This window comes from Sylvia atricapilla, chromosome 4, assembly GCF_009819655.1.
Source record: "Sylvia atricapilla isolate bSylAtr1 chromosome 4, bSylAtr1.pri, whole genome shotgun sequence".
NCBI lineage: Eukaryota > Metazoa > Chordata > Aves > Passeriformes > Sylviidae > Sylvia > Sylvia atricapilla.
Window position 1 is genome coordinate 1,585,813 of NC_089143.1, and position 27,195 is coordinate 1,613,007.

Sequence of the window (27,195 nt, forward strand, 5' to 3'; positions counted from 1 at the left end):
GTCAATTGAGAATGTCATTCCTAGGAGGACTGATGAGATTTAATATCCAAAAAATTATATTTATGTCCATGTTAGTAGCAAAAATATATAGGTGGAGGTACTTATCAAAAATCCTAATGAATTTTCAATTACCTACATTATTCAATTCACATCTTGTAATACGTTACATAAAGGTCAGATTTAATTTTTTGAAAGAAGTTTTCAGAGATTTTAGAATCAGGGCCGTAACATAGACAGAAAAAACATGTGGAAAGTGGATTTGTTTTACTGAATCAGGCAATAAGGATACTTCTGATTCAATCTCTTTCTAGGTGCTTATCTCCATCTGGGAAAAAAAAAAAGTCGCCATTCATAACTTTATATTCCACTGAGGAAATCATTATGCCATTATACAAGGGATATACCATTGTATAATAGGACCTGTATGTCAAGGCTCTGTAACAAGTTTCCAAACACCATGCAAGGAATTTGAGCAAAGTGCTTTCAGTGTAGGAGATATATTTCACTACAATATTTAACAGGAGGTCTAATAAAATGGACACTTTTTTTTGGATGCTGTTGAGTGATAATAGTAAGATTCTCATTTTCAGACAGAGTCCACCTTCACTTGATTGTTGTTTGTAATCAGCGGAGAAGGTTTGCTTCTCATTCTGTCTCCTGCTTCATTAGAACTATCCTGGGAAAAAATTTTTGCTGTACAAAAAGTGACAATAATTCTCTTGTATTCTCTTCTGAAGTTCTGGTTCAGGAGTCCATATACTATAGCATTAAGGCAGCTGTTGAAATACGCCATGTAATAACTGGACACAAACAACCACTCTGGAATCCTAGGGATTACAGTTTTGGGGTTGACAGCCACCGCAAGGCCTATGAAGTTCAAAGGAGCCCAGCAGACTGCAAAGAGTACAAACACCACAAACATGGTGACAAAGTTCCTGAAGTCGTGTGGCTTCAGCCTGGGGTTGTTATCTGGTTTCACCCTTCTCCTTACCTGAATGACGAGGATCCATATTCTCAAGTAGCAGAAAGTGACGACGGCTATGGGGAGCAGGAAGTGGAAAAACACCACTGCTATAGTGTAGGCTGAGCTCACAGACTGGGCAAAAGTACAGGAGTAAATCCTGGGGTCGTACTGCAGCGACCCCACGAACAGGTTGGGCACTATGGCCACGAATGTCAGGGCCCAAATGAGGACAATATAGCACAGAGAATTCTTGTCGCTGTACAGCTTGTCGTATTTGAGGCTGTGGCAGATGTAGCAGTAGCGGTTGATGGCGATGCCCGTGATGTTGAAGATGGATCCAATGACACTCAGGCCCATCAAGAAGCCACTAATCTGGCAGTGGAGGTATCCCAGTTTCCATCCGTTGTGAAACACAGATGTGAGGACCAGTGGGTAAGGGTAGATAGCTACTATCAAGTCTGCAACTGCCAGGCTTACAACAAACACATTTCCTGGAAAATAAATATAAAAAAGGCAAGTATTAGTTTTTCTTTTGCTCTTTTCTCCCGTTTCTGGTCTCATTATATTGACGAGCAGCCTCAGTGGAACACTTTAAATGTAATTAGTTTCTTCTTTCTAGCTCAAAATCCATTGTCATATACCAGAAATAAGACACCTAATTTTAGTTTAAAAAGTTAGATTGACTTAAAGATGCAGCTTTTGAAAGAAAACTGTCTTCAAGTTTATCTACCATGACCTATTATTTTTCTTATGTCATTTATTTGGATTCTTTCAATCACACAGTCTTAGGATTCATATAAAATCAAAATATTCATAACTCTAAGGCTTGCTTTGGTTTTAAATAGTGTCTCTTGAAAAATTAGCAAAAACAATATTACTAATAATTTTGAAACTCACATTTACCTTCTTTATTTAACTTCCTTTCATTACATTAACTAGCCCTTAACTTTTCCAATCTTGAAATTAAAATCTCTGTTCTCTCATTTATATTTCAAGCTTCCATTACTTTAGTGTGACTTTTACATTATTCTCTTTGAGTATGCTGGCAAGTATGTAAATAATCTTAACTTCTAAGGGCCTAGTTGTCTTTCCTAAAGACATGGTCTTCAGTAAAAAAGAGAGATGCTGGGCAGTGGCCTTGACAATTCCCAGACAGTATTGATGCCCCATTTTTCTCTGCCTCCAAACTGGAAAAATTAAGGCAATGAAACATTCTGCTTATTCATTTTTAAACCAAGGGAGATGATATTCTTCAAAGACAATTTAATCCATCTTGGTTTGAATTCATTTTTTGAGAATAGATTTTATTTTCTTTTTTTTTTTAATTGCTTAAATGATAACCCATATGAAGGCCTCCCAACCATTCTAATTTCTAAGAAGAAGCTCACAAGAAACATTGATGTCACTTTTATTAATTTCTTTAAAATAACTATTACAGGTAAAGCTCTAATTATTAATGTCCACAAGTACAGAAAGCTATCAATATTACCTATAAATGCATGTTTTTAGGTATATAAATGCACATAGGCATTTGATATTCTACTTTGTAGTTCTGAGATTATTCATGGAAGATGAAATATGAGCTTCCATTGCAACCTGTAACAAAATATATTAGCTTTAGATGACGTACAATTTCAGTGCTAATCAAAGATGGGCTTGGTGAATTGTTTTATGCATTTATTTTGGGCATACAAAATATAAACAGATAATAGCAGGTTAGTTGGAAAGGCAATGCCCAATGGGGCATTTTATTCTCAAATAAAACGCTAATTTTATTAATTAGCTAATATTCTCAAAACTAATTTTTGAATATATTATTTCAGGTGTCTTCAAATGCATAGTCCCTTACCAATCTCTGTCTTTAAAAGTCCAGTTATAAATGTTTAATCTGCAAATACAGTCAGAGAAAAACATAGAAATTATCTTTCTCTGGTTGCTCCCTACACTGTTGTGTTTAAATTTTGATCCATGCACAAATACCACATTTGATTTGATGATACCACGTTATCCTAATGGCACCTGGAACAAATGGCCTCAATTAAAAGACTGCTGCACTAGTTTTTTTTCCTTGATTTAGTATCTGGATTTATAAATAACTTCCTTGTGATAGTGTCTGTAGCTGTTTCATCTTTGACTGGGGATTCACTGCCAGACTGAAATATGCTTATCCTGAAGCCTTTGGCAGAATTCCAGATCATTTCAGCACAAACATCAGAGCTTCTTTAGGCAGAAGATGACACAGGAAAAAAAGCACTGCTTTGAGAATTTATCCTTGACGTAGTGGCAACTGATATAAGAACAAGAGACTGTATGGAACTTATAGCTCTTTGTTTATCTGATGAATCAAGAAGTGGAAAATAAATGAAAAGGAGCTGTTGGCAGGTTTTTTTTTTCCCCTGTCCAGAATATTGCAGGATTGACGAAAGGGTAGCATATAAACTCCAGACACTTAATAAAATGCAATACTTGAAAGAATTCTATTTATATCTTTTTATTAACTTTCTGCTTAGCTGGACACTGCCCATCCTAAACTTCTTTCTCTGCCTTCCACTAAAACTTGCTGCTGCTCACCATTATTATTATTGCTAATATTGTCACCATTTACCCACTTTAGCCACGTGATAAGGACCAAATTAAAGGGTTTTTTTTTTTTCCTTTTAAAAGGTGTTGTACTGAAAGGCCACGGATGGTACACATTTCTCTGAAGAGTTTTAGCTTTGGAAACAAATGAGTCTAGGAGGAGCAGGCACTCTGTCTCTGAATCAACCAAATTTCAGGCTTCCACAAACTCATGCACCATGGTTGCTCCAGCTTTTTTTCAACTCCCTGCTGTAGAATGGCAAAAAAATGGAAAATCTTAGAAACACAAGGTGTTTCATGGGAAATTTGGAGGCTGGCAGGAGCCTAGCAGAATATCCTAGTGGCCTGTCTTAAAAAAAAAAAAAAAAAAAAAAAAAAAAAAAAAAAAAAAAAAAAAAAAAAAAAAGTAAAAAAGAAATCATGATTTTGGAAACCAAGTGCCAAGCTGCCAGCTCATGGTTGGCATGTCAGCTGAATGAATGAAGCTCTGGGGGTGGAAGCTGCTTGGGAACCAGATGCCTGTTTGCAGACAGGACTTTTAATTTGCCTTTCAGGAAGGGTTATTTCAAAACTTGAACATCAGATAAATTTTCCTTATGAGCATGGAAATATTTGGGATTAGCATGACTGTTGTATGTTTTGAGCTTCGTTGTTTCAGACCCTGAAGTTGGAGGTGAAAAGAGTTGAACTTTCATATGTTATATAATAAACAATTTAAAAACATGGTCCTAGCTTTAGCTACCACGTTCACAGAAAAATACTTCTAATTTATCAAATTTCCATATTATAATGGCATATTGTGATATTAAACCCTTATGTTTGTAGAATACTTGGTATTTTAGAGGTATCACAAACATGTATGTAGGAAAGGGTTAATTTTTATCTTCAGATTTAAGTTTGAACAGAATGCTATAAATGAAGCCTGAAGTTCTATATTGAACCCTTCAAAAAGGCCACAAAATCAAAATCTTGAATAACTCTTCCTTGAAGTAAAAAATATTCATTCTCTTTAGAGAGTAAGATGACGTTACTGTGAAAAAATGTGATTTTGTGTACCTAAAGAATATATTATTATGCATTAACACCACTTGGCTGAACTGAGAAGGCAGAGGTTGAATTTCTTGACTTTGACATAAGCCAAATAAGCTTTAATAAAATTAAGCAAATGTTGTGCAGTGGATGTATGTGGGAAGAAAGATAATCTACTGGTAACCAGCTTGAGCAGGTTATGTTTTTAGATGCTGTCTAAAGCAATGTTCCAATAAATACTTTCACCACCCTTACTGAAAAAGAAGCTTTTCTGCTCAGCAAACACACAGCAACATCAGACCTATCTGCTGAATATAAAACTCTATGAATGGAACAGAAAACAAACAAGTGTTTTCCTGGACAATTTGACTTCTGAGAGCACAATACAACATGAACTGAGTGTAAAAATCGTGACCCTGACAGATTATCAGAAAAATGCTTATGGGATTGCCAAGATGTCAAAATGAATGTAAGAGCCTCAATAAGAACTACATGATGTAGTTGTATCAGTAGCAACTTGTATTTGCAGAGCATATACCAATTACTGTGTGGGTTGTTATTCCCTAGATTTAGTGCTAAGTATGTCCTGAATGATAATCAGAAGGCTTCCAGAAATTTCTAACAACTTAAATATGTGCAGAATATTAATGGAAAAAAGATTAAAATTACATAGCTTAGGTGGTGCTGAATGCCTGCCATAGAGTTAGAATGGAGAGCTGAACACAGGTCAAAAATTACTAATTCTTCAGGCAATTTTAGGAGAACTGAGGGTGATGTGGTCTACAGAGCTCTTTCCTCAAGTGTTAGGACTGTGAAGTACTTTTACTGCTTTAAAATATTTAGTCTGAGGAAAACAACCTACTGTAAAAAAGGGAAACAGCTTATGTATAGAAAAAAAGCCAAGAGTGTTTTAAACCATTAGGGAGATTCCAGCTAAAATATTTGGTGCTCAGAAAATCTGAGTGAATTTTAGAAAAGATCTCATATTGCTGGGAACATCAGTAATGCTACATTTTCTCCTTTTTTTTTTTTTTTTCACAAGTTATTTCTATACCTTTTAATATTGGTGGCCAAGTCACTATTCTATTCACCTTTTTCAAAGTTTTTTCCCTGGATAATTAATGCTTTGGCTGCTTACAGCAAACGTTTTCCACAAGCCATCATGTTTTCATCATGTGGTTGCATTTTGAAACACATACCATCACGTTTCCGTTAGTGCTTCAGGCTGGACCAGTTTTAGGTGAGGGTTTTAGTCCTTATGCCAACTGGAGCTGCTTTATCTTTTAGGTAAAACTAAACAGTATCTGCATCAGTCACTGAAATCATATACAAGGATTTTCTTTCAGGGGCCACTGTCTCTAATGTTTACTTGCTAAGTATATCTTTAAGGAAAGAGAATTGTGTAATTGGTCCAACACTGCTAATTTTTAGATCAAACTTAGTTTCTAATGATCAGATTCATGTTATTCTTCTCTACTGTCTTTTCATCACTTGTAAGATGCTGCCAAATATGTTAACAGTTATTTATAATTGTTTCATGACTAGGCTTAAGTAACAGGAGGCTTTCATATAAATTTTGATCATTTTTTGCAGACATTAAACTGTATTTAAATATCATGCTGCCAAGTTTATGGACACGGTTTTTTCACATCTCATGGCACAAATAATAAATGTAAATAAAAAAAATTTATTTACATTTCAAAGCACTGGTTTCTGATCATTCTAATACTTCTACAAATTTCCCTCAAGGATAGCTTACAGACTTTTTTGACATTATTAAATCTTTCTGATTAATCTAGCCCTTGCTCAGGATGTTAATTTGAAAGTTTTTGCTCCTGGCTGAAAGCAAGACTATGATAGGTGCTCACCAGTGAACGCCTGCAGCATCAGAAACTTTTAATGTGATGCCTCATAACTGGGTACAGCATCACAGAGATGAGCTTCTTCCTTGGAGAGGCATTTTGTCAAGCCTCTGATTATTTAATGATGTTTCCATGCACAAACTGATATCCCAATAACAAATATTAAAGCTAGATTTGTTTCATATTCCATGAACATTTTTGCCTCGAATGTTGTTCCATTAATATCAACATTTCACTTGTAAAACATCATAAACAACAACAAAATCAAGGAGTCAAAGCTGGTTTTGGGAGCACCTAATACAAATTTAATAAAATCTTCTTGTACATGTATCCAGAAACAGATCTTAGCTCCTACTCAGTGTTTCTTCTACCTGGGAGACCATCCAGTCAGAACGTTTCAAGAAAAAGATCAGTTCATAATTTTTCTAGCATTAAATTAATATTGGATAGTTGTTGTACCTGCCAGTACAGTTTAGTTTTCCACAGAGATCATGCAGAACAAAAGCTGCTAAATTAAAATACTTCTAAGTGGGGACAATGACCATGGTTTCTTAGGAAAAATCCCAAAGTCAAGTAAGGTTACCTAGACAAGAAAATGTGCAGCCCCAGCTTCACTGAAGAAAGATTTGAAATGTCTAAGAAACTAACAGTCCTTGCAGCTCAGCATCAAAATGGCACAAAACAGCTGAGCAAAAAATGTAGAAATAAATATTACATAAGCTCTAGTTACCCCTGGGAGCTTCATTCACTTTACAGATCATAATATCAACTCCCCTAGATCTGTAAAGCCTATTTTTAAACTAAAGGCACTATTTATAAACCCGTCCTGAATCAAGAAGTCCACGTGCACATTAAATTTGAATAGCATGATTGGCCCGTGGGTTCTGTGTCTCATTAGAAAGTTAACACTGATGCTGCAGGTGGAGATGCAGGGAAATGTGAAAGGTTTAAGCCCATAGTCAACCTTGTAGCTTTAAGCATCTGTAAAGAAAACCTCTCTCTTTCCTTTTAAGCTGAGGAAAGACCTTTGTTATTTTCATAAAACCTCATTCAAATGTACACTTCTGTCATAGAAGGGACTTTTTCAGACCTTCTGTCATCTAGTAGAGATGCTAATGAAACCAATAGGGCAATTAAAGACATCGCCACTGCCTACCAGAAATAATGATGATGGGCAGGTAACTTGTTAGCACTGAGGAGAGTATTAAATATTTGAGGTTTAAACTCATTTAACTATCTCACTAAAGTAGAAATATTTAGTGTCGGGTAAGTTCAGATATTGAAATCACCTAAGTAACCTCAACACTTAACTCCAGTTAATAGAAATTCAGGGTCCTGATTCTTACAGGTCTGGACAGCTGGAGTACTACATAACAGTTTATCAGAGAGATATTGCAGAATAGATTTGTGAAAGAGCTATCAGCATAATCCATACTGTAATGGTTTGTTTCACTGTGCTGAAAGTTGAAGAAAAATTTATGTAATCAGCACAGTGTAAATGAAAGATTACTGAGGCATTCAGAAAAGAAAATGCTATACTGTATTTAGATTAATTATCATACGGAATCTTCCAGCAAAGCTGCAGCAACAATTAAATTTGAAATGCCTATGCCATCTTCTGGCCAAGAAAATCAGATGCACGAAAGAGTAATTGGCAGAAAATGGCAGTGAGAAATTATGTAGTATTCAGACCAAAGGAATGGTTGTGCATCAGGTCCAAGTTGACTGCAGCCAAGGAGTATGCAGATGAGATAAAGTGGTTTCACAGATATGCCAAACAACATACAGTTTGCTGTGGTTTTTATCACCTGCCATTTTTTCTCTCCAGTCCCATGGTATACATGTGAGTGAGAAAGCTCCTGCTATCCTTCTCACAGTCTAAAAATATTTGTTGCTGCTATTTTTGGAGCTTCAGTCAAGAGAGGAAAGTGATGTGAGTTTACTGTCAGGCACAGAAGGGAATTGAATCCATATGCTGGATGAGTGCCACAGACTTGGGGATGCTCCTTGCCTCTGGAAGTTTTTGTATGGCATGCCAGGGCTGCCTTGAAAATATCTCTTATATTGGAGCTGTAACATGAGAGATATACTTAGTTTGTATTCTGCAGCAGATTTAGGAGGTGCATGGGATATTGAATGCCTCAGTACTGATAAGACTGAGGTATTTCTGGGTGTGCCAAGGAGGGCATCACTATCTACTGGATAAATGTACTTGACATGAAATATAAAGCACCTGAGGAAAGCAGCACTAAAGAAAAGGCCTAGAGAACCACTGCCCACCTAACATAGGACTAAACAGGAGCTGACACTAACTGAAGATCTCATGTGAAACTGAACTTCAAAAAAATCTAAAAGTGGTGAGGTTATGGGTCTTTTTTAAGAACTTCTAAGAAATGCCATTTTAAAAAGCACTTTAAATAGCTCTCAGAGCAACAGTGCACCTCAGGATACACTCATCTTTCTGTTACATTATGCAGTGGCATGAAATATTTCTCTTTGAGATTCTACATAATGGGTTCATGTCCAAGATATTTTCCCTAAGAACCAGCAGCAAATTGAACAAGGCTTCTGTTCTTTTACAGAAATTTCTAAAATTTCATCCCAGCTAATACCTATTTACCTCGGTAACAAGATTGCATTAAGCTGACACTGGCATAGGGTTTGATAGTTTTAAAAACATAGAAATAAAAGATAAAAGTGACTCTTGTCACCCAGCCAAGAGCAAATTAAGACATAACATAAAATATCAAGAAGACTTGTAACGACACACGTGAATCAACAAGTCCTGCTGTCTTACAGGTGAAAGTTAGAAATCAGGGCAGGCAAACGTACTGGTGAATGTCTCAACTTCTGTGACCCTGGTTTTGGCTCTGATATCTGCCTGGCCTGTTCTTTCCACAGTTCACTGGGTGGGTGTGTTTTCAAGGTCAGAACATCCATCCCCTTTGAACATCAGCCTCTTCCATCACGATGGCAATATTTCAGAGATCAAATAGATTTGCCTGAATAACTTATCCGCTTTTACAGGAGGGAATTATATTGCCACTTCTGACTTGATCTTTTCTATCTCTAATTCCTATGATCCATTTGGGAGGAAAAAAAAAACCCAAAAAACCCTGTGGACAGCCTGTTCTCCAACAAGGTATTGCCTAGATGTTACAGAACACTGAGGTTCAGCGAGCTGTATGAAACCCATTAGAATAACAATATTGCTGATGTCAGAGGATCACGGCACTGAACTGCATCACAGTAGAATCAGTGTGACAGTACTTTTGTCCCCTTCAACTCCATTTGCACTAGAGACTGGAAATATATGGAAAACCAAAAATTGTACCGTTCACAGCAATATCAGAGCTCAGATAAATAAAATTAATAATACAATTTGACCGTAAGAACAGGCAGAGATGGATGCTTATGAAACATAATTACGTTTTGTGTCTGTACAAAACCTCACAGATCTGTCAGGGCTGATGCTAGATAATGTGAAGATGCAGTCTCTTCCCTTCCAAATTCTAATATGTGTTTTGAGAAGACAAGTAGGAGAAAACAGGAGAGTGAAGTTGCAACCACAACTGACAGGAAAACCTGACAGGAGAGGCTTCTGTACTGTTTAAAGCATTGCAAACACAAAATCACTTCCCTGAATCTCTTTGAAAGTCACACTTTTATGTAACAGGATTTTGTGCCTGCAGTTGTCCAGAATTATTCATGGCATGAAAAAGAAGTTTAAAAGTTCTCAAGAGGACAAAATAATCCATTTTCTTTCTGTTATACTAATAACTGTAGCTGGTCATTCAGCCTATGTAGACAGTAGACAGCAAAGCTACTAAAATGTGTTCATGAAATAGTCTTCCCATTTCTTTCTCTTAAGCATTGGTAAGATGGTTTTACGAGAAAGAAAGTGGGAAAGAAATACTTTCCACCTGCCAAGAAAGTGGAAAATAGCATTATAGAAAGAAATCACTTCTATAGAGTTACACACATGTGTTTTCTGTCTTTTCTTCTATCCATTCTCTTTTTATCTATTTTTCCTTTTCCTCCTTTCCATATTTATTCCATCACTGTTTTTTCTCACCTCACTGACTTATGAGCCAGAATCTTTTGTTTCTGACAGAAGCCTTTTTCCTCCATCTTTTCCTCTATTCCTTTTTCCTCCATCTTTTCCTCTCTTTTCCTCTTTTCTTTTTTGCCCCAAGTTTCTTAGAAGAAAAGACACAGATGATTATTATACTAATTTCCACCTTGATGATTTTTAGAGTGTATTCCACTGTGCCACTATCACAGACCCAAGTGACTATATCTCTTCCTCCTTTCCTTTCACTTCTTCATTTTCTCTTTTGTGCTACAGCAAAAGTCAAGTTGAATGGTCCCACACCAGAGTGGAGCAAGTGAAATGGCATCAAGTATCACGGGGAATTCACCCAAATAAGTGCTATTTTATTGCAATATTAGTGGGAATTTTTTATGAAAGCAACTGCTGGCATCAAGAATTCTTGCTGTCCTGTACCATCAGGAATGCATTCCCACTGGAAACTGAAGGATGGGCAGATAAGTGGAGCTTCCATCTGCATGGCAGCAAGGTGAAGAATCCTAATATCCATCTTCTCCATGGTCTTTTCCATTTTATGATGGACAATTGGATCAAGGAAACAGGATATGGGAAAACAGCTCTGGATTAAAAGAGAGTGAAGACCCTAAGATGTTCCTGTCTTCTGTAAAAAGGTTGTAAAACCTTGTGAAATTTGCTCCAGCTGTTGGACTAAAAACTATCTCTAATTCTAATTCTGTTTCAGCCCAGCTGAAAAATATTCCTATGCTATACTTCTTTTTCTGCTGTTTCTATATGTCCACAGGCTGCCAGGAGAAACCTTTGCTGAACACATTCTTTTGTAATTTGATGGGAACCCACACCAACAGCATTGTTGGGTGTAAATGGGGTAAAAATATGCAAGAAATTCAAATTAAATCTTAAACTGGTTACATTGAGTGTCAGGAAAATTCAAAATATGACAAAACAGCAAAGCAGACAACTTTCTTAGTGCAGATATTCTGGATTGTTGCAGCTTGCAATTAGAATGATAGCTCTGGCAATTTGAATTTGTCAAAAGCTCAGAGAATATTTTTGCCTCCTGTATTATTCAAAAAGATGGATTTAGATATAGGATAAAATTATAAGAAATCAATTGATAAGAAATTAAGGAATAATAAATTAATTTATAATTTAAAAATTATATAAGAAATATATAAAAAATTAAGGACGAAGGTATTTTATTTGTTATTGCCCTGATTCATTAATCATAACTTTTTAGCTTCTACACAATATAATTGACTCGGAAACAATGTTTGTTTGCTAATATTAGATGTGTACTTTAAAATACACTGCTGATTAAACTTGCAGTTGAAATTTTGTATTAGAGGAGAAAGAATTAGGATGCTGCACTACCTTAAGTAAAATCTGTATTTTAATTTGTATCAAAAAAGTTGCAGGGAACATACACTTTATCTTCACCTAAACCCCCTTGTTTCTTTTTTTTTCTTTTGTTTTTGTTGTTTTTTGGGGTTTTTTTACCTAAAAGGTCTAACTTCTAGTTCTCTCATAGAACTCAAATAGATGTGAATGAATAAAACTCTCAGTTTTCTAATGTTATCCTCATTGCTAGTAGCAATAATCTATAAAGAAATTAAGATAAAGTTTAACACTTGTGACATTTAAATGACCATAAATTATTTTAATTTATTCTAAGGCTCCCCAGGATTCTTATCTTTGTACAATTTAGTTTCTTCATTATGAAAGCAAGTGTCAGATTAGAGGAAACAACAGGAACAAGCTGACTATAGATTTTACAGAACTTTAAAAATAATCTTAAGTCATTTCTCCTGTAATTCTTCAGGCAAATTAAGATATGAATTTTTTTTTTCAGTATTTCTTCTAGACAGCCTAAATTAGACACTGTGACTTCACTGCAGGAAAAAAAGACTAAGTTATCCTAAATTTATGCCGACGCCTTTATAATATACAGTGATATGGGAAGTACTGATGCTCATACACATCACCAGTTGTTCTGCAACTGGATGCAAGTAATTAACATATCTCCACTTAAATTTTAACTGAATGATCTGGTTTTTGCTATCAGTCTAAATGATGGAACTTTCACAGGAGTTGGCTCTGGGTTGAGCAGATCTCTGGAAGTCATAATGAGGAGACCCCATTTTATTGCTTGGTTCTTTGTTTTTTTTTTTTTCTTTTTTTTTTTTTTTTTTCTTTTTTTTTACCTGCATGATGAGATTTTTTCATACAGAAGAGAATAAAATTTTCAAGCAGTAATCATTTTAGAGAAAACTAGTTAGACAAATAGTGAGGTATGATTACCCTTTGACATCACAGGAGATTTCAGGTATTTCCACACTCTACCTTACAAAAGGTGAGGTCAACTTGAAGGATTTTTCCTTCTCTTTAGCAACTACTGATAGAGAAGTCCAAAAATTTTTCAATATCCTCTAGATTATTTAATTAGCAAATACATGACTTTTACATTTAATGCTTATTAGAAATAAAATGGGGTTTGGATTTGTGCCTTTTATCTTAACAGTATTAAATTAAGTTCTTTATTGAGAGCTCCCTTACATAGAGACATATAATTCAGCATACAGATGAACTTGCCAAACCATTGAAATCCTTAGAAGTAGACTTTTGAAAATAATAAAAAAATGGCTAAAATAATGATTCAGCTGACTCCACTGACAAGCCGAAATAGTGTAAGTGAGCAAATAAGTGGGTCATTGCATTATTGAACTTTTATTCCTCTCCATCTTGTTTTAGTCACTTGCCTTTTCTCTGGGTTGTACTTTCATGAAGAGTGGTGTAGAATTTCTCAGAAAAGCATTCATCTCTTTTTATTGCTTAAGACTAAACTGCTTGTTTATCAGGGAATGTAGTCAAAAAACTCTGACTCTATGGCACTAGCTAATATGAAAGAAATATATAAATGGTGTTGACTTTCAGTATCCACATTTGTCTTCAGAACTTATCACCCAGTGTTCTTATTTAACATGCTGCACAAGACTGTCCAGCAAAATAATACAGAACTGCTGGAACCTACACTGGCTGTCAAAAGTATTGGATTTTGTATTATAGTCATTTCAGTGTGGGTGCATTTAAAAGCTGTGTTATGATAGTTCATCTGAATTATTTGTACCCATTGATTTTTGTTATGACTCAGAAATACCCTAACTGAGCACTTTGGGAGACCAAACACAATTTGTAAAATTAAGTTCAATACCTCCAGTGTAAAAATGTGAACCCCTTCACTGTGTGAGAACAAAACAAATCTGGAAAATGATACCACCATTATTACCTTAATCTCATAATTTTATGTGTATAATATCTTAGCTGTGCAGCTCCTTTCTTTTTTTAATGCCTGTTTTTCCCCCTCTTATACTCCTTTCTATCTTTGTTTAAATGTTAGCAAGAATCTAACAGAAAAAAAAAAAAAAAAGCTTTTAAGCAAGCTGAAAAACTATATATAGACAGCTAAAGATAGTATCCTTTTAAATATTCAGTAAAAACATTTCCAGTTCTCCCTCTGAACCTTACTGCTCAGTTCTTCATCTTTTTTTAGACACAAGCTTTCTGTATGCCAACATACTTCATTATTTAACAAAATTTAGCAAACCAGAAGTCAACACTACTACTTATGAAACTAAAAATAAGAAGCCCAAGGAAATGTGGGATAACTATCTCAATGAATATTAATAAGAAGTATTTCTATGTTGAAAGGATGCCAAAAAGTAGAGAAGTTCTGTACAATTAGTGTATGCCAAAGATGCCATGTACTTATATTGTGTTACAAAACCTGACTCGAGGTTTATTGTGAAGAAGAATGAAGCCTTAGCTTCAAACAGCACTGAACAGTAACTTCACATTCCTTTACTTTATTCTATTGGGGAACAATATCTCATTTTAAAAACAGTATCTTTGTAAAATATCCTACAGGTGATTGAATGCTAAAAAAAATGGTGGGGAACAAAAAGCATCTTTCACACCTCATCTAAAAGATTGTCCTACTTGAGTTTCAGAAAGATTGGCATTCAGCTTTGTAGGTGAAAAGATTTTCTCAAAACACAGCTTGAGCCCCTCAGAGAACCACTTTAGGTGTTTCCACGTATGAACACAAAAATGTCTGCTTCAGCACAGGAATGTTTTTATTAAACTAATAGCAGAAGGGCTTCTCCTAAAGATCTGACTAACAGCTTTCATTTGTGTTGTGTAAAAGTGGTCAGCTCACTAATCAAAGTCAATTATTTTGGTAACAGTTATTATTAAATTAATTGTTAAATAACAATTATTTTGGTAAAAATTCTCCTTCTAAAATCTTTTATTCAAGTTGTGGGTGTCAGTTGAAACCCTTGATGGGCAACAGCAGAATTTCTTGGCATTACAGTCACCTCCTGATAGACTTGACTTCATATTTTAGGAAAGTCCAAGTGGATTATTTGTTTAAAAATGCCAGTATCTGGAATAGGACTGTGTCAGCTCTTTACAGTATTTTTAGATGTATTAACAAGTTTGTGTCCTGTAAGTTTGGTGTGGAAGGATGTTGAAGTTGGTCAGAGCTTTAAAACAGATCAATCAACCTTCTTACAGTGAGCTCAGTGAAAAAAAAAACCCACATAAGACAGAGAACAATAAAAAACCCACAGTTTCTCCCTGATTTTCTTGTATTTCTAAGGCACCTCCTTTCTTCCAGAACTGATTTCTGTCAGTCCCATACTTTGATTGTCTCCTGTGGTCCTCTTCTCATTCCTTAGGCTGGTGTGTTTTCTGCTCTTCTCAGCCATCCCACTCCCTGCTCTCTTCTTGGTGCCTTCTTGTGCCTGAGCCTCCTGTTGGCTGGGGCTGGCTTTGACTCTGCTCTTCTGAGGGAGAGTCATTTCCCCTTTTTTCTGGGAGATAAATCTCACCCACATATCCCTTTACTAACAACTTGGGGCAAGCAGAGTGAGGAAAAAGGTAACAAACACTCTTAACCAGATTGAAGGGAGAGGAGAACAGAAGTTAAACTTTTCATTCTAAAGACAGTCCCTGAAAATGTCTTTTGCAAGTCTGCAGAGATTTAAAAATCTACACCAAACCACTAAGTCAAACAAAGGAACAAACACATCCAGCCTTATTCCTCCAGCACAAGGAAGCACTGAGTTAGGTTTTCAGCAGAGGTACAAAAGTGAGAAGATGTAAAAGCAGGACCAGTATCAAAGGAACAGAGTCTTGTTTAGCTTAACCATCAGTGGTTTGGCTGAAGGGACAGATGCCTCCTCAGCAAGCTCAGTGAACACAAAGCTGGGAGGAGAGGTTGACAATCCAGAGTGCTGTGCAGCCCTTCAGAGGGACCCTGAGCCTTGGGCAGAGAAATGGATGTCCTTTTGACAGGATGATGGGGAGAGCCTTGCTCCTTATCCCTTCTGCCACAGCCAACTGCATTTTGGAAAGTCTCTCCACTGGTGGAGCATGAGAGCAGGCAGGTTCACTGTGAAATGCAGCCTCTCATGCTTGGATTCCACCATATCTGGACAGTAAAAGGTTTGTGGAACAAATGTTCATGCAATTGGTCATTATTTCAAACGTGATTTTTATTATAGACTGCAGAGGTATAACTTTTATGTCTTTTAATGATAGAAAAAAATAAATAAAATTTGGGGGTAATTATTATCCTGTGCATTTTAGCATAGTTTTGCTCACTCAGATAACAGAATCACAGAATCATCAAGATTCTAAGAGACTTTCAAATTCAACTCGTCAAATTCAACTAATCATCAACCCAGCAGCACCATAATAACCCCTGAACTTTATCCCCAAGTGCCTCATCCAGATGTCTCTTGAATATTTCCAGAGGTGGTGAGCCCACTACCTCCCTGGGCAACTTATTCTATTGCCCAGCCTCTCTCTCAGTGGTTGGTTTTGTTGGGGATTTTTTCTGAGATGTAATCTGAATTTATTTTAATCCAGCCTCTCTCTCTGTGGTTGGTTTTGTTGGGGATTTTTTCTGAGATGTAATCTGAATTTATTCTAATGCAGCCTCCCTCTCAGTGGTTGGTTTTGTTGGGGATTTTTTCTGAGATGTAATCTGAATTTATTTTAATCCAGCCTCTCTCTCAGTGGTTGGTTTTGCTGGGGATTTTTTCTGAGATGTAATCTGAATTTATTCTAATGCAGCCTCCCTCTCAGTGGTTGGTTTTGTTGGGGATTTTTTCTGAGATGTAATCTGAATTTATTTTAATCCAGCCTCTCTCTCAGTGGTTGGTTTTGCTGGGGATTTTTTCTGAGATGTAATCTGAATTTATTCTAATGCAGCCTCCCTCTCAGTGGTTGGTTTTGTTGGGCATTTTTTCTGAGATGTAATCTGAATTTATTCTAATCCAGCCTCTCTCTCAGTGGTTGGTTTTGTTGGGAATTTTTCCTAAAATCTAATCTGAATTTATTCTAATCCATCCTCTCTCTCAGTGGTTGGTTTTGTTGGGCATTTTTTCTGAGATGTAATCTGAACCTCCCCTGTTCAGTTTAAGGCCAGTTGCTCTCATCCTTTGAGACATGGCAGAAGAAGTCAACCCCCACTTTACTACAACCTCCTTTTGGGTGGTTGTAGGGAGCAGTGAAGTTGTCCCTGAGCCTCTTTTTCTCCAGATTAAACCATCCCAGTTCCTTCAGCCTCTCCTGTAGGACTTGTACCTTCTCCAGCTCTGCTGGAGTTCTGAAGTTCTCTGGACTATCTCCAGCATCTCCATGTGCTTCTTCCAGTGTGTGGCCCAAAACTAAACACAGGATCCAAGCATCTCCCCTTAGCTTCTATATCCAGGCACTTCTATACTCTCCAGGAACCTTCTAGAACCTTCTTCTTCTCTGCTGTGCTGTATTTCCAGCAGACATCTATCCAGCTGAAGTCCCCCAAAAGATATAGGAAGAACAAATATAGGCTGCACATGGCCAGAAATTATCTTAGTGGAAAATACAGCGGAAAAAAAAAAGGTAGGGACTGCAATGGATTTGTGTCTCTGTAAATAGGGAAGATCATTTGAAACCACTGTTGGCCTTAGTTCTTAATAAAAATTTAGATGTTGATGTAAATTTGATTTACGGTCCGTTTAAGATTTAAGAGTTAAAAATCATGCTTCAAATTAAACATGGCTTCAAGTCAACCACACATCTATTTCAGTTAATTGCACAAATGCAGAGTATTGGGACTGGGGTTTATAGTATTAAATGACTGCATTAGTGTTTTATAATTTGTAAGCACGTTGTTAATACATAAAATGGTTCACTGATAACACATTATTATATAGTGACCTTTTATTGCTCCCTACAGAACCCTGCTCACTGAGGTTATTGAACTTCACAGAAATGAGACAAAATCTGAATCCCCAAAAGGGCCCATGATGGAAATCCAGCAGAATTATCCAACCACCATAAATACATCTTTTATTGTATATTACTCACACTTATTATTATTCCACACAATCGAGCCCTTTAAGGAACACACATAGAAATTTCCAGTAGCAGCTATTACTGCATTTTTATTATTTTAGTCATTTTATTCCCCCCACCAAAAAAACCCTAGTGTGTAGTGATATCAAAAAAATGCTTTTCTAGAATAAAATTCCAAGCAGCAATAAAAATATATATTAAAAAAAATCCAGAAAAAGTAGCATTAATTTGAATAAGCATAATGGGGGCTTAGTAGATTAGATTTTTAGATTAGATTAGATTAGATCAGAGTTAAACATAATATCTTTTTATATTTTTATTTACTAATTCATTATGATTCAGTTTCCAAGATTAAAAAATCAGGCATAACCTATTTCCTTGTAGAGTTAAATATTCTGAAGATTGAATTCATTTCATTGCACTCAAGTGTGTTTAAGAATGAATAAAAATACCCCAACAGATTTATTCATATAAGGTTCTGAATAATCCTTTGAAGTAAATTCAAGGGTAGAAATCTATTTCAGTGCTTTGGTTTTCATGACAAAGATTAAAGAATACTTTTTACAGATGGCAGAAATATTTCCCTTTTTCAGAGAAAAAAAAAATCATTAATTAAGTTCTTATTTTAAGTGTCTTATGGGTGAGGCTTTGCCTTGCTCTACAGGATCAGTATTTGCTGTAGAGCCTTACCTTCATTTTCTGAGCAAAGGGATTACTTCTTAAAAATCTCACCGTTATGAGGCTGGGTCAAGAGTTTAATTTAAAAAACTCCAGCACCCAGCACAGACAACTTTGTGTGTAATAGATTTTGCTAAAAGGTCAGAAAAGCAAAATTTCTGCTCTGAAAAGAATGGCTGCATTCGTTAGGACAGGGCTGTTACTAAATCTGAGCCTCCAGTAATCTTTAGAGAGCTGCAGTGTGGTCATGTCCAGCCTGACCTGAGCCTGCAGAAGATATTGAAGGTATGTCACTTCTCTAGACAGCAAATTGATGTATTAAATTGAGTAAATGCCAATATTATGATAGCTACTATCATTATTATTAATTATCATTATTAATAATATATATATTATAAAAATAAATAATAATAATAATAATAATAATAATAATCCTTCTCTGTATTTTGATTTTTTTCTCCCCTTCTTCAACCCCCAGTTTGAGGCACAAACAGTGGAGGACATGCAACCTCTAAATGACAAGCTCTGCTTTCAGCACGTGAATGCTCCAAAAACAAAAAAGAATGAGGCATTTGAAGGTAATTTAATCACATTAGGACCAATCCTTTTGCTTTTTTTTTTACTCATGAAGATAAATTGATGTCGGATGGCAAATGGGGAAAGACAGTCTCTGAAGAATAATGTTTCATTTTCCTTAGTCTTGTAGATACATGAAAGGATATCAGTGTCCATCACTAAGTGATGGACAGCTTTTTGGCCTGAAGTTTTTATGCCATGAATTTAATAAAAAAATTGGTGCCTTTGCCAATGGCAAGTGTAAAATAAGGTGAATTTGCAAAGTTTTTTATCTAGCTGCTGGAAATCTTAAGAAATTATAATATAAATACTCTACCCTGGTGATGTTGACATTATAAACACATGGCAATGTCTCATGGAGGTTGTACTAGAATTTCAATAAAATCTATCAGAACCATTAAATATTTGAAAGAATGAAAAAAAAATAAAAAAGCTTATGTTCTTTATCAAAACTTTACCATTAAACCCACTTTCAATCTTTCAGGTAATCTTTTATTCTAACTGGCAAATAGCTTTTGTGTCATTAAATGTTGGTGCAGTCATTGCAGTTAACAAATCTATCAAAGCCTGACATTTCCTCCTGCAAAGTTAACTGCTCTGGGAATAGAATTATCTTATTTGCTCTCAGTTTGATTGTGTTTAAGAATGAATGCAAATCACACATCAGATTTAGTAGCCTGAATGAATCTTCCAGTTATAGCCCTGCATTCCTTTGGCAAAGGCCAGCTATAAAAGAGCATAAAAAGTGAAAGTGTTTTTTGCTAATATGCATTCATCTTACCACCTCCAAAAAGGGTTCTGTGTTTGAGAGAAGTTGTAACTGCAATGATCATTGTACTGGATATGTGTTCAACTTCTGGGAAAAGGAAGACAAAGTGCAGTGACTGTTAATGTGCCATTTCTCTGTATTTTCTCGTGATTGTATTGGAGGAAAAAAACTTTCAGGTCCTAATATGTTTGCTTAAGTTAATCAACATAATTACAGCAACTTTGAGGAAACTCTACAGGGTTGCAGGCACTGAGAACAAACCCATTCTGAGTTTTTCTCAAATTTAAAGTCATATACATTTGACAATGTGTCCTTATCAAGGCCTATTACTATTTTACAGGATTTCAAATAACCTAAATGTTATTATGTTGAAATCTCTCCAATAATTTCAGCATAAGGCCTTGGTAAAAATAGAAATTCTTACTAAAAAATAATAAACATATCTTTAACACATCTTTTAGTTTTTAACTTTAAATTCAACTTTTAATGTTAATGTTAATTATATAAAAAAGAAAATCAGTTTTAACATCAAATAGCAGGAGCATTTTAAGATATTTTCATTTTCAGAAAGCTGACAGAATATAAATAATCCACTGGTTCTGTGGCCTGTCTCTCATCTGTACTGCTCTTTGTGTGTGAAGACTGGGGGAGAATGTTCTTTAAACCATCTCACCCATCATGATACAAGATACCAACATTTCTGGGGTTTAGATCATTTGGGAACAACAGGCACGAAAAAAAAAAAAAAAAAAAAAAAAGGACTTAAAAATGGAATTCTTAACTCATAATGACATATGCTATCTACTGTAGTAAGTATAGCTCCAGAAGTTACAATGTTTAGCACAGGTACAAATTTCTGTTCTAGAACCTGAACAGATATGGATTTTATACAGACATTGAGCTTTTAGAGGTCTATTTATTTCTCATGTTCACAAATCTCATGCTATTGGGACACATGGTAGTTTGGCATATTTGAAATTTCTGGCCAGTTGTTTGAGTTACTGCTCCGTGAAATAATAATTTTTAGTTATTTCCCATGCATATAAAAATACTACAGCATTTCAGGGCATATTGTAGTTGTCACCAGCTGGAATTCTGTCTGTTAGCAACATTTATTTTGGTTCAGATCTCACTGTGTACATTTGAATTAAAATAATTACAATCTAGGAAAAATCTTTATTTTCCTAGCTATTATTGCTAATCGTCAATATTTTTCTTAGTAGATGATTGTGAACTTGAACAGAGTTAAACACTGAAAATAACAGACAGCTCTTGTAGACACCTAAATTAGAATCCCTGAGGGTAAGATCTGCACAGAAGGAAAAGGTAAGCTCTTCAGAGTCCTGAAAGCATGTCTATGAGCCAATATGCCCAAGTGTTTGATAGAGACAGGGATCAGACTTGGAGCAAATTTACTTAAGCTTCTAAACATTTTCCTTCTCCATTAAGCTAGAAAATGTACAGATAAAAGCTTTGGCTCAGGTCCAGATCATATCTGTATGCCAAAAGTTGGCTCTTGTCACATAGAAGTTGACTCAGTCACATCTCAGGAGAGCAACTTCTCAAGACCCTCAGTTACTTCTAAGTTTTTTCTGAGACAAAATTGTCAAATCAATCTGAATTTGCACATTGGACTTTTCGAGAGCTATGATCATACTACTTTGTGAAAAACTCTGCCAAGAGCCAGCCAAAGCCATCATTAGGAATATGCCTGTTTAATTAAAGGATGCCATTAATCCGGCGAATAATGTTGCCATAGAGAAGATTTCTGTTGCTTCACAGTTTAAATTTACATTTGAAATATGTTTTTAAAATATTTTAGATAGCTTTCAAATTTGGATTAAAATATAATGAGAGAACCATTTTTTCATGCAATAACACATAGTATTTACATGCCTCTTAAGCTCCACTCATTTCAAATTATCTGCTCTCAAAATTCAAGACTCTAAGAAAAGTCAAGTATAAAGTTGCAATGACATCTTTAAAATTTTTTTCCAGAAAAACAGATGGGTGTCCAAGTTGAAGTCAAGAATCCTTTCTGAGCCAATAATCTGTAAATTTAGCATTTCATATGTGCATCCATGACTTAGCCCACAAAAAAAATATCTTAGTAAAGTAGTAAGTTAATGACTTGAACACAGTGCAGCTCTCTCAGCTTTGCATCTGCAGTCTAAATGCAGACCACTTTCAAAAGTTAATCAGCATTGGATCGATGATTACAACAGTTGCTTTGCTTTTGTTGACTGGAAGTCTGGTGGACAAGAAGAGAAAGGAGGCTGATATCACCAATGAGGGCATCACCAGCAAGGAGAGAGAAACCACTGTGCCACTCTGCTCAGAGCTTGTCAGGCCACACCTGGAATACTCTGATCAGTTTGGGCTCCCACTACACAAAAAAGAAGTGTATGGGCTGTAGAGAGTCCACAAAGATGACCATATGACTGGAGACTGGAAGGCTGTGAGAAAAGCCTGAGAGGACCAGGTTTGCTCAGCCTTCAGAGAAGAAGGCTTCTAAAGACCTTATCACCATGTTCCTGCGCTTAAAAGATAAGATAACTCCCTTTTTACAAGGAGTCACATGGAAAATATGAGGGGTGATGGGTACAAGTTACTCCAGGGAAGATTCCCATTAGACACAACAATTTTCACAGTGAGAACAATCTCCCCAGGTAAGTGTGGGACTCCCCTGTGTTGGACACTTTAAAAATTCAGCTGCACATGGTGCTGAGAGATCTTGCTCAGACTGTGGTTTTACTGTGTTCTTGCCAATAAAGATTAATCCCCCTTGAGGTCCCTTTCAACCCAGTGTCCGATGATTCAAGGAAAATATCTCAGTTAGGGGAGACGACTTGGGAATATGCAGAAGTAAGTAAAGGAACATTTTTTTATTTTTTTTATAAGATAAATTATTACTGGACGAGATGAAGTAGTCGCCAGTCTTCCCTTTCAAAACAAAAAATTTAACTTATGTACAAAGTGCTTAAAAAAATTACTAAAGAGGACCCTTCTGCAATATTTCAAAGCCAACCAAATAAGTGCACAAATAAGTGCCACCCAGAGCAGGGCAGCACTGAATCTTTCCTGTCATTTTTAAATTAGGATATTAGGAAAGCTGTCTGTAATATTTGACAGTGGTCTATTCTAAGGAGTAAGAAAATGTGCTCCTGCACTGTGAATTGCAGTGGAGAGATGGCTGCACATCCATAAAAAAAGTACTTTCCAATATACTTGCTAGTCAAGACACAGAGAGGACTGATTCTTACAACTCTGTGGGGAACTGGCTAGAACAGAGTCTGCAGTCTATTTAGCTGCATCTGAAATGGCCCTAATGTACACCACAGACCTCAGAAAAGACCATCCAGCTGTGCTAGGAATATGCATGATGTAGACTTTAATTTTGTTCGTACAGAACTGGTTGTGGAGGCTGGTTACACAGCCAACACTTACCATTTGAAGAGTGGGTTCAGTAATGATTTGACAGTAGAGACAATGGGATAAGAAGCTGCAGCAGGTTCAATCATAGCAGTTTTTAATAACTTTAGTTGAGGTTTTCAATGTTTCGACTCACGTTTTGTACCAATTTTAACTGGAACTGGCCATCTAGCCACTGGAGGTGGCTTTACAAATGTTACCCACCAATTAATATTTTACTCTATCAGCAGCTGATGCTAAAATGTTCCCAGCTGTTACACCAGGCACTACCCTGGGGTTGTTGGGTGAGAACTAAAATCAAGGTACAAGAGAGAATAGAGGAAAAAATACTTTTCCATCTACATGAAGAAAGCAAAATTTAATATTTCTGGATTATTTTTTTTTCATATTTTATACCTATTGGTAATCTTTTGCTGTACATCCTATGATGAAAAAACAGGACGAGGTAAAATTCATTGACAAATAAATATCTTAGCAGAAGGATCAGTCTTGTATTCTAAATATTAAGAAATCCTTTTCTAGGTAATATCTTTAAATATTAAAAAAAAAAAAAAAAAAGAAAGAAAAAAAAGAAAAAAATGCAAAAAAAAAAAAAAAAAAAAAAAAAAAAAAAGCTTTAAAGTCACTCCTACCTGGATGTTGAAACTTTTGAAACAGGGAAACAGGGTCTCTAAGACACTGATGCAAAGTTTCTACAAGGCCCTTTTTCATTTTGGCTTTTTGTCCCAGTTCTTAGCTACTGTACTGCTAATTGTCTCCATAACATTTTGGGCCATTAAGGAGTGTCTGTAGTACTACAAAATAACACTGACACAAGCTAATCCAGTTTGAATTGCACTTCATCTTTGTTAGCAGATTAACAAAATTTATTTTCCTGTTTCTTCTAGATTATACAAGAATGTTTCTAGAGATTGAGAACTGGCATAGCTGACAGTCCAATACCAAAAGCTTTATTGGTTATGATTTCAATACTGGAAAAACACTGCATTTGCAACTGACAGAACCTCTGTGAAATAGGTGGAGGCAAAAAATTAGGAACAGAACAAAATGAAGTTTTTTCTGAGTATGTATAGTCTCTTCCATAGGGATCTTTCTTTATTCCCTTCTAGGATAATGATTTAAAAAACTTCTATGTGTAGTTATAGAAGTACTACATGGGAGGAGAAAAAAATATATATGGTCTTTATATACAAAAAAAAAATAATATTTACATACACATATATTTTATACAGGCACATGATGCTAAATTGTCTCTGGTATAAATACAGAACAAGAAATAAAATAGAGGTAGTTGTGATAAAGGCCTCTAGGAGTATCAGAGATTGTTTATATCAAGTTAGTTTATGGCAGAAGTCTGACTCTGTTACAAGGCTGATTTTTTAGGTGCATTTTCTTGATAACTCATAGTACAGACAAAGTTGTTGACTAATAATGTTAGAAAGAAATGCAGAAAATTAAATTATTTAACATAACCAGAAATCTCAGTGACAACTCATTCATTAGGGATGTATTTTCCCCTTGTTGAACATACATCAGCCTCAATGATATCAGTGAGAGATGACATTCAGTAACTGCATCAGCAATGGATATGTGTTCAGATAATCCAACTGCTCCTTTTTGGAAATCATCTGGAAATTGTTTCAGCCTTGCTAAGTAGTCACATTTGCAAAACATTGTGAACGGACCTGTCCAAAACATATGAAGGGCTCCCTTTTGTATATCATTCCAATACAGATGTATTACTTTTACATATGGGTTGCTTTGGTTTGTCTAATTAATTGCACATTTTAGTTAAAAAAAAAGCCCTTAATTTGAGAGATGCACAGGAATTTTGAAGAATTCCTAAGAGAATGTTCAGAAAAATCTCTGTACATTTACATTTGTAGAAGAACAAATAAAAGTATTAAATCTTCCCAGTTATTCAATGTAGCTGTATGGAATCCTGTCTAAACTCCGTATTTGCCTGTCTCTCTCTATAAAATTATTTTCTTCCAGATGACTAAAACAACCAATGTGATTTTAGAGCTCTTTTCCCTCATGCTCAGATATATTTACATTTTAAAATACAATCTCAACAAAAATTTGAGGACCCCTGATAAACAACAAACCAATCAAACAATTGTGGAGAAAGGTGTCAGCTTTTTTACTTGTCATGATCACCTTTTTCTACCTTCATGGGCCCCAAGTGTACTTGCAGCCCTGTCTTCTCACCTACCAAATGAGTATCAAATAGAAGTCCATATTATTCTTTACTTGTCAATTCATCTTTCATCACCTAGTAGAAGTAGCACAGCATCATTTCTCACTGTACTGTAGCACTCAGACAAGGGGTAACCAATTATATTGAGTAATTCTCCTGGCTGACACTTCCATTTATCTCTCCTCCCTTTGGCTGGGTTTCTTGCATCTATCAATATGAAGGCAGAACACACATCTCTGCCCTTTTTGGAATGTTCCTACACCTTCTGCCCCATCCAACCTGCTGAGAGTCAGCAAAGGAAGAAAGGCAAGGGATGTCTTCACAGGATAACCTGCTCTGAGATCCTAAAATGGACCTCAGGGGCTTTGGATGCCCAGAGCTCAGCTCCAAGGGCAACCACAAATCTTCTTTGAGAATCTCAATTACATCTGCCAGCAGTACAAACAGTGGGTTGCATTAAGGAGGTGTAACACAAAAATAAAAAAAAGCAAGTAGGTTCTAATGCTGTCCTATAATGCCCTATAGTGCTGAAGATATTCCAGCACCTGGGTTGGAATGGTTTTTGGCTTGGTTGGTGAAGAACACTCGTACACATCTGTTGTTCTCTCTGTTACTCATCACTCTTCAACATTTCTGCTTTCTTCTGTGCCTGTCTGGGAGAAAACACCACTGAATTTTCTAAAAAACCTCCTGATTAATTTCCGGTAAAATGTATTGTGACATATACTTGGATATAAATAATCAAAGTATTTTTGAGTTGGCAAAGCTCTAAGTAGTCTAATTTTTTTTTTTTTTTTTTTTTGTTTTGGTGGTAAAGCAGAACATAGAGAGTGTGGAGTTCAAGAAAAAAAACCTGTCAGACTTGTTTTAAGAAACAGCATCACAAACATAGAAGAATTCTTTGCGCTCATGAAAATATTTCATAGAAAAGAAAAAACGCAGATTCTGTGAATGAACATGTTCACAAGAACTTATCCATACACAGAAATTGAACCAGCTACCACAACCTGGACAAAGTTGTTACATTCTAATTAAAATACATTGTATTTTAATGGATTTTCGTACTCTGTAAGGATTAAATAATCAGGCTGTATCCCATCTTGATGCCAGCTGACTTGTAACCAATATTGTTATGAACCCCATGTCTGAGTGCTAATTCAGTGAGTCAATAACAATATGAATACAGTATAATTAATCATTTCCTGCTACGACTAGAAAATCTATAACAAATGTATTACACTCTGCATTTTTATTCTGAGAAGCGATGCATAAAATGGAATACATTACAGCTTAGTTTGCATCTTAATGGTCTAAAAACATGGAACATTTTTCCCCTCTAGTGCCTGGTAGTGGAAATGACAACGAGTTGAATGCATTTTTTTTTTTACTTAAAAAAACTATATTTTTTTAACCTATACCGTTTTTAATATGAAAATGTTAAAGTCTAACAGTCTAAAGTCTAATGCATTATTTTTAAATTAGTTTCTAACGAAGAATTGATATCAGATCCAACTCATACTGAATTTTTTACTAAAGTTTTATTGTTGATGTCAATGGTCTTTAAATTCCTTTCTAAGAAATAAGAAAGGGAAAAAAACGCATCTTCAGAAATTTCAGATTATAAATCAC

General features: G+C 35.6%; 1 protein-coding gene across 1 annotated transcript in view; it reads right to left on the reverse strand.

Moving 5' to 3' along the window:
* Positions 1–586: 586 nt before the first annotated feature.
* MTNR1A (melatonin receptor 1A) overlaps positions 587–27,195 on the reverse strand; it is a 53,436-nt gene continuing 26,827 nt past the window's right edge. The window contains exon 2 of the mRNA XM_066316914.1: positions 587–1,455. Within this exon, the coding sequence (XP_066173011.1) occupies positions 587–1,455 (869 nt within the window). The remainder of the gene's footprint in view (positions 1,456–27,195) is intronic.